An 8,030-nucleotide genomic window follows, 5' to 3' on the forward strand; every position below is an offset into this window, starting at 1 on the left:
CGAGAGATGGACTGCTGCCCCGCGCTCTCATTGGTTGTGTCGATCTTACTGGCGTTAAGCAATTGGTATAAATATAGGGCACCTGTGTCAATAAATCATTCATTATTAATCCGAGCTTCGAGTTTCATTCGTCTCCAACAATTACCACATTCATTCTGTGTCCCTACAAATGTGATTGTAATAAGTATAATGTACTTATGTATTTTTAATATAAATACGAAGCACAAAAATGTTCGGATAGTACGCATTTCGAATTACGTGTTAAACAGTAAAAAGAGTGACAATAGTTGGAGAATCAATTAATGAATATATAATTTTGTGAAAATAAATTAATTCCGCATGTCTGTGCTTTGCACCTAGCCTCATAACTCAGACAACTGGCATTGTAGGCGTCGACGCGCGACTGCCATATCCAATACAGTAGCTTATATTATTAAGACATTTATGTATTTTGCACACTACCGATACGTTTAATGTGAACCGAGTACTTATTAAAAGGATTCCGAATTAAAGATCCGTATTTTAAAACTAACTTAACTAAAGTATAGCAACAGTTTACTTAAGTATAGGTTTCTTTTTTTAAAGATACAGTGGTTCGATAAGCAAATCGTAGTAATTTATTGGCCTTCGAAATTGTAATGTTCACAAAAAGATAATTCTGATCATCAAAGATTATTCTGAGATCCTTTATTGATTTTTTACGCTCAAGCATGTGATTGTTTCAATACATGTAAAAAAAGTTGATCTTACTGTGTTTTTTAGTAAAGGAAATACAAAAATACCTACTTATCGACATTCAAATATATATTAGTAAGACAGCACCATTGCGATTTTGTGTTTTAAATTCTCTTCGAAATTTAATGAGAACCGTGCAACAATTATATAGTATCATTATGCACGCACACAAGGCTAAGCAGAATTACGCAGGGACAGCCTACCTATGACACAGCTGTCTAGCACACTAGCCCATAAAACAAATAGTTTTATAAATAAATTTACATATTTCTATATGTATATTGAACTAGCTTTTGAACTAGATTTTTAAAAAAGTCACGCTATATATTTTCCCGGGAGCCTATGTTCTTCCCAGGGTCTCAAACTGTCTCCATGCCAAATTTCATCTTAATACTTTTTTTGAGTTTAACACGTTCAGGCAGACTGATGCAGCGGGGGACTTTGTTTTATAATATATTTTCGTAGAACTTTTTAAGAGAACCAATCCCGCCATACATCATTGTTGCATAACTTTAACCGTTTACGCAGCGCACGCAACGGAAGCTCTCAAAACTAATTAATGTTCCCCTTTTTTGCGACATGTTTCATTACTGCTCCGCTCCTATTGGTCATAGCTTGATGATATATAGTCTATAGTACTCCAGGCTAGAAGGCTATCCAACACAAAAAGAATTTCAGTTCGAACCGGTAGTTCCTGAGATAAGTGCGTTCAAACAAACAAACAAACAAACTCTTCAACTTTATAAAATAGTATATAGATGACATTAACATTTTACTTATTTAAACGAAATTATAAAAATAATACACTGTCCATCACTGGCGCTACAAATATACCTAAACATTTTTCGAATTGTGACTTATGGTAATCAATAATAGATGGCGCTAATAATTCGTCTAAAAAAGTATAAAAGACTCTGTGTCTATGTGCAATGCTTTCCCGCCATTCGACGATTTGTGAGCTAACCATTCTATAATTATTTTAGAGTATCGCCTCTTGTACGAATTTATATATTGAATACCCTCACAAAAAATTTGTTCTCATCGTAATTATCATAAGTATCAATATTTTAACATGGATGTTTCCGATATTACTAAAGTAGCAAGCAGAAAGAGAATGAGTGAAGACGCTGAAAAATTACGCGACAAAATATCTCGTGAAACTGCAAAAATTATAAAATTGAAGGTATTTACAGTTGTCATTACTCTGTTAGTAAAATGATTAAGGTGGTAGCTCAAGGTCCATTTTCATACATTTTGTTTCGGCTTTAATCTGAGTAACTAAACAAGTATTGGCAAGTAAAGAATTTAAATTCACGTCTAGTTAGTGATTAGTTCTCGCAGTTGAAAGAAAAATGTAAAAATAATTAATAATCATGGATATTTCTGCCTTTAAAATTTCGTCATATTAAATTCTAACTTGAACTAATCACTAACTAGACGTGAATTTAAATTCTTTACTTGCCAATACTTGTTTAGTTACCCAGATTAAAGCCGAAACAAAATGTATGAAAATGGACGTTGAGCTACCACCTTAATATTACTATTTTACTACGAAAACTCAATTTTACAAACGTAAGTTTATTTGTTTGTACTTTTTTAGGTCGCACAGGACACAGCATATTGGGATTTGAAGGAAAAGCTTCAGCAAGTGGAATCCAATCATGAGCGATTGCAGCAGAACATGGTGGAAGTCCAGATGCAGCACGAGACAACATCTGGCCAGTACGAGGACGAACTGCGCCTGAGACCCGAGATCCTAAACAAGTGAGTAGAGTGGCATGGCGTGTCATGACACCAAAGGACAGTGCCCGTCCTCCGGGCTGACCAACGATGTTGGCCTGGACTAGTCGTCAGGTCAGGGAACCTAAATTAGTTAATGTTAACTGATGGTGGGATATATTTTATATGCTCCCGAACAGTGACCACCATTCACAAGGTTTTGAAATGCGCCATAGCAGCCCACGTAGTATATAGCGTTCTGGATTAGCCCGCCCCACTTCACTTATCGCGTCAGGAGCAGGGCACCACTTGGCTATGCCTGAAAAAAGAAACCATATTTTCTGAAAAAAACAATAGTAATGTGCCTCTAAACGGCTATAGCCTTGTTGGGTGTGGAACGGACTGCCAAGACGAATGTCCGCAGGTTCAAATCCCAAGGGCACACACCTCTGACTTTTCTAAAATCATGTGTGTATTCTTTGTGAATTTATCGTTCGCTTTAACGGTGAAGGAAAACATCGTGAGGAAACCTGCACATCTGAGAAGTTCTCTATAGGAATTTCGAAGGTGTGTGAAGTCTACCAATCCGCACTAGGCCAGCGTGGTGGACTAAGGCTTAATTCCTCTCAGTAGTAGAGGAGGCCCGTGCTCAGCAGTGGGCAAGTATATAATACAGGGCTGATATTATTATTATTATTATTTAATGTGCCTCTAACACGCCATCCATTGCTGGCCTTATTTGTGCTCCTTTTCTGGAAACCACCGGCTCAGACGTTGACGCCAGCCACCCCTGGTGTAAGTGGTGGGGTCACTTCGGTTTAGGTAGGTATGTATGATGTGTGTCAGACTGGGCGGCACGCGGGCGCTGTGCGAGGTGCTGGAGGAGTACGGGCGGCGCGTGCGCGCGGGCGCGCGCGCCGCCGACCGCGCCGCGCTGGCGCTGGCGAGCCGCGCCGCCGCGGGGCGCGTGCGCCGCCTCGCGCAACACGCGCGCCAGCACGCCGCGCTGCACGACCAGCGTGAGTGTCCGACGCCCGCACGCCTACCTCCTTCGTATCATTCACTATATTTTAAACGGCAGTAGTAAACGCAGGTGTAGCAGTGACAACATGACCTGTTCAGTGTCCACTCACCCCGCGAGTGATGGTAGCGATAACACGTTTTTTTGCCAAATCAAACAATATTTATTTATTATGTAACAGGTTTTCATATTATGTTACATAGTTTGGACTACAATATAAAAAATTATACCTATCTATATAATATGTTGAAATTTTATTAAGTGTATCAGTTGAACACTATCAAAGGAAATGAAACAATAACGAACACAAACATCACGCATTTATTCACGAAGTGGTATGCAGAGGTGCATCCAGGGCACCCATTTCTCGCAAAGTGTGAATAACGAACAATATTATATAATAATTTGAAGTTACCTATAAGATATTAACAAATTGGACCAAGTTTGGTGGAGTTGATCTTTAGATAAGAATCCATGTTGATTTGGTTGTAGAAGTGTTTTAACGTTCCAGAAAATTTTATATTGCACGATTGATTTACATTCCCTTTCAAAAGCAGGCCGTGTTGCGAGTTGCGACTTGTCTGTATTCACAATATCAGCTCTACATCGCCTATTTTATGAACGGACTTCAAACAAGGACGAGGTTTTCAAATCAAACTATTTTTTTTGTAGTGATTCCTCAGAAATCTGTTATTTGTGAACTGATTCGGAAAGTTTTATTTTTATTTGAATGAATGTGATTCTAGATTGGTTCCATATAAATATTTTAAAATCGGTTCAGTAGTTGGGTTTAAACATGAATATTCCTTGCCCGTCACTTTTCCAGTCGATGTTTGAAGTGGTGTTTTTATATTGGGTTTTGTTGGGCACATTTATCATTGCATACATACATAGATAGCGTCACACCTTTTTCCCATTTGAGGGGTTGGCAGAGGTATAAGACCTCAGCGCGCTAGTCGTACCGGTCACAATACAACCACGCCTCCGAAGCAGTCTATTTCTTAACTCAAAAATAAAAAAAATATGCATCGAATTGATAGCTTCCTCTTTTTTTTGAATTCGGTTAAAATAAAAGTCTTAACAAAAATTAAACTGCCTTCAAAAGCCACTAAAAACGAACCAATTTTAACACATAAAAATTAAACATTATTTCATATCTTTCATGTCTCCAGCTTATTTAGTAATTTTATTTAGGGACCAACTCCAAAATTTGTAACCAGTATAAGATTAAATTATTTTTGGTTTTGAGTAGTTTTGAAGGCGGTTTCACTTTTTGTTATGAATAGGGGTAATTCGGGCATAACTCCGTTGTGACGGAAACAGGCGCTTGATGTATACATCCCAAACATACAAAAAATCCCCAACGCATTTTGTTGAATTTGGTATGGAGATAGTTTGAAATTCCCGGGCATAGGTTTCCTATCTCGAGAAAATTTTATCTCGGATAACCTTTTTGACGCGGGCGGAGCCACGAGCGGAGCCGCGAACAAATGCTAGTATTTTATAAACACGGAATGGGAACTGACGTTTGAGATCTTAAGCACCAGTGTCGCCGTGTGCGTGCGCAGTGCGCGCCCGCGCCGAGCGCCTCGCCGCCGCCGCCGCCGCCGCGCGCGCGCGCCTCGGCGCGGAGGCCGACCGCCGCCAGCGCGCGCAGGCCGACGCCGACTCGCTCGCCGCGCAGCTGCACCGCCGCGCCGCCGACCTCGACCGGGTACTGCGCCGCGCCACCCTGCACCCTGCCGCCGCACCCGCTCGCTCCGCCGCTCACGCGCCGCGCTCGTGTTGCAGAAGGATCGAGTTATCGCCGACATGCAGCGAGAGAGCCAGCGACTGGTCGCCGAGTTCGAGGCGCGACGCACCGCGCTCGAGGGGACCGCGGCGGACCAGCAGAGAGAGTAACCGCTGCGCTGTACCACTCGCACACCACTCACACGCGGCTGTCGACAGATGAGGTACTGAGCGGCGTGCGTTGCAGGTGGGAGCGGCGCGTGGCGGCGGCGACGGAGGCGCGGCGCGAGGCGGAGGCGGAGGCGGCGCGGGCCGAGCGCGCATGCGCAGAGCTGCAGAGCCAGCTCCAGCTGTTGCAGCACAAGCTCTCGGTGACAAACACACTCACACACAACTACTTACTACACGCGTCTGCTACAAAATACCGAATTTACATTTTATACTAATTCTGTTTTATTATTACAAACGTCCTAGGTTTTTTACCGACTTCAAATAGACGAGGCGGTTCCCAATTCAACGTGTATATATAATATGTGTACATATATTTTTAATGTTAGTTACCACAGATTTAGAAAAAAATTTGCATTTTAAAGCATATACTTATCTACTTCCACATTTGTCTCATATAAGTACATATTTTTAAATTCGAATGAATACTTTGGGTTTTAAACTGAAGCAACTGGAATCCGCCTGCCATTTCAAGAAAGTCCTTTAGGGTAAAATCGGACGCGTTTTCAGTGTGTTAAACAGTATTCATGAATATATTTCTTGAAATTATAATAAATCACAAACTAGACTAGCTTTTATGAATAGGTTTATTATGAAAGCCCTAGCTATTTTAAAGAAACTCTTTTGGATGAAACATATAATTAGTTTTGATTAACTAAAAAAATTATTACATATATATCTGCTATTAAAAATATTTGATTGTATTACAATGGGAAAATAAAATATTTTTTATTATGAATAAGTAACTGACTTCCTGTGTATATGTCTATTATTAATGTATATTATTGTTATTCGCTTTCTGTACTTCCGCGCAAGTGAATGTTTTTGCTTTGAATTTTATTTTAACGACTACGGCTTTTCGAGAATATTTAGACGTTTGCTGGTTTAATGAACTACCCACGCTTATTCAACAACGGACTTTGATTTCTTGCTTGCTCGACTGATTTCGCTTGTTCTACCGGATTACGGAAAGTAACGATAAACCATCAACACCATTGTGTTAATTGCAACCTACACGTAGGTTCATCTTGCGATAAGTACCATTATATCGGTCCTCGTCCATTCCATGAGATAATTTTAATTCTGGTTATTATTTAAGCCAGCTGCTCATTAGTCAACACAGCAATCCAGTGGACAATGATTAGGTGCTGTAAACATCTTGTGCTATCGGGTAAATACGAAGTTATTCACAGAAAAATGTTTTATGACGCTGTATTCTATAGCGATTATTTCTTTACTCCCATTGTAGACAGATTTTTCTTTCTAATTTACAAATGGTTCTATTATTCCTATAAAATAATGCATAAATTATCTCTGTAACACCAAGCCCAAGGTTCTATGAAGTTTCGCCCGTCTCCTTTTATTGTAATAATTAAACCATAAGTAAATATCTATGTATCTAGGATATAAAGTTAGACTCATCTGATATTAATTTGTAAAGGCTGCTAGAAATAAAAATAAGTAGTTTTGTTGTTATTTAATATACTTAATTTATTTATGTTACGAAGATTTAATCCTAAATACATAAAACATAAATACATGATGAATAAATAAATTCCTTTATTATTTAAATTCACCTGGTGAGTCATTACATATGTAAAAATAACCCAAAACAAATCATTACTCAGTTTCATTTACCCAGTTAACTCGAGTTCAACTCGAGTTACGTGAATTTCAACTCGAGTTAGCTCGAGTTGTGTTTATCCCGAGTTGGCACATCACTAGCTACACCTGTGTCCGTGCGCATATTTTGTCCAACTATCGCGGAGTTATTGGGACATTTTTTTGACAGAAAATACATNTTTCTTCTGCAAGTTTGGGTTCAGTTATCGATTCCGATTCAGAGAAAAAGAATAGCTAAGGCTTTCATAATAACCTGTACTTATACTAAAAGGTGAATATATTTATATTTACTGAAAAATAACATTTAATGTTTTATAAGGCTTTTTAAAGGGTGAGAAGATACCTTCCTTCCATGAAAGGAGTATATTCCGATCTAGCTAGTAATTATAATTTTAGAGATATTTTGAGAAGCTAAGTTGATTTTTAAATAGTTCTTGGCATACGATCTCACCCTCACGAGTGACACTGTAGAGATCCAAAAAATATTTGAAGTAATAGTACGTACACGTGTAAATATTATTCAGTACTTATTCTGTAATTTGTAGTCATAATAATATATTACAGAAGATATTTTTGATTATACTGCTAATTCTAGGAGGCAGAGGAACGCATTGACCGTTTGACTCAGTCGACAACGACTCTCTCGGACGCCAACGAGCGACTGATCGGCGAGCTCGACGACAAGTCGCAGGTGAACTCGCGGCGCCGCGCGTCTGCACTCGCACTGCGCGCGGCCTCCATGTGCAGCAGTCATGTGTGACCGCAGGCGCTGCAGCGGAGCGGCGCCCACGCAGACGAGCTGCGGGCGCAGGCGGCGGCCGCGCAGGCGCAGTGCGCGGCGCTGCAGCAGGCCGCGCGCGACGCCGGCGAGCAGCGCGCGCAGCAGCGCGAGCGGGACGACGCCGCCGCCGCCCTCCAGCAAATGCAACGCGAGCTGCATCAGCACCGGTGCCACTACTTTTACTTAATCTCT

The 8,030-nt window shown here is 40.4% G+C and overlaps 1 protein-coding gene and 1 long non-coding RNA gene across 2 annotated transcripts; both read left to right on the plus strand.

The window, feature by feature from the left end:
* The first annotated feature begins 1,547 nt into the window (after positions 1 to 1,547).
* Positions 1,548 to 4,009, plus strand: LOC119192802. The gene is made up of 4 exons (XM_037446567.1): positions 1,548 to 1,918; positions 2,336 to 2,499; positions 3,301 to 3,473; positions 3,987 to 4,009. Exons 1-4 carry the CDS (start codon positions 1,808 to 1,810, stop codon positions 4,007 to 4,009), a joined length of 471 nt encoding a protein of 156 aa, XP_037302464.1. The 5' UTR covers positions 1,548 to 1,807.
* A 1,118-nt stretch (positions 4,010 to 5,127) lies between these two features.
* Positions 5,128 to 7,874, plus strand: LOC119192801. The gene is made up of 4 exons (XR_005113753.1): positions 5,128 to 5,189; positions 5,267 to 5,577; positions 7,653 to 7,748; positions 7,824 to 7,874. It is a non-coding gene; the product is annotated as an uncharacterized LOC119192801 (long non-coding RNA).
* The last annotated feature ends 156 nt before the right edge of the window (positions 7,875 to 8,030 follow it).

The sequence above is a fragment of the Manduca sexta genome, unplaced genomic scaffold, assembly GCF_014839805.1.
Source record: "Manduca sexta isolate Smith_Timp_Sample1 unplaced genomic scaffold, JHU_Msex_v1.0 HiC_scaffold_3199, whole genome shotgun sequence".
NCBI lineage: Eukaryota > Metazoa > Arthropoda > Insecta > Lepidoptera > Sphingidae > Manduca > Manduca sexta.

Bases quoted from the DNA above. Each gene is read 5' to 3' on its own strand.
- LOC119192802 (XM_037446567.1), top strand. From the start codon at position 1,808: ATGGATGTTTCCGATATTACTAAAGTAGCAAGCAGAAAGAGAATGAGT. The intron at 1,919-2,335 runs GTATTTACAGTT...GTACTTTTTTAG, and splicing joins CAAAAATTATAAAATTGAAG to GTCGCACAGGACACAGCATA. The intron at 3,474-3,986 runs GTGAGTGTCCGA...TTAACGTTCCAG, and splicing joins CGCCGCGCTGCACGACCAGC to AAAATTTTATATTGCACGAT.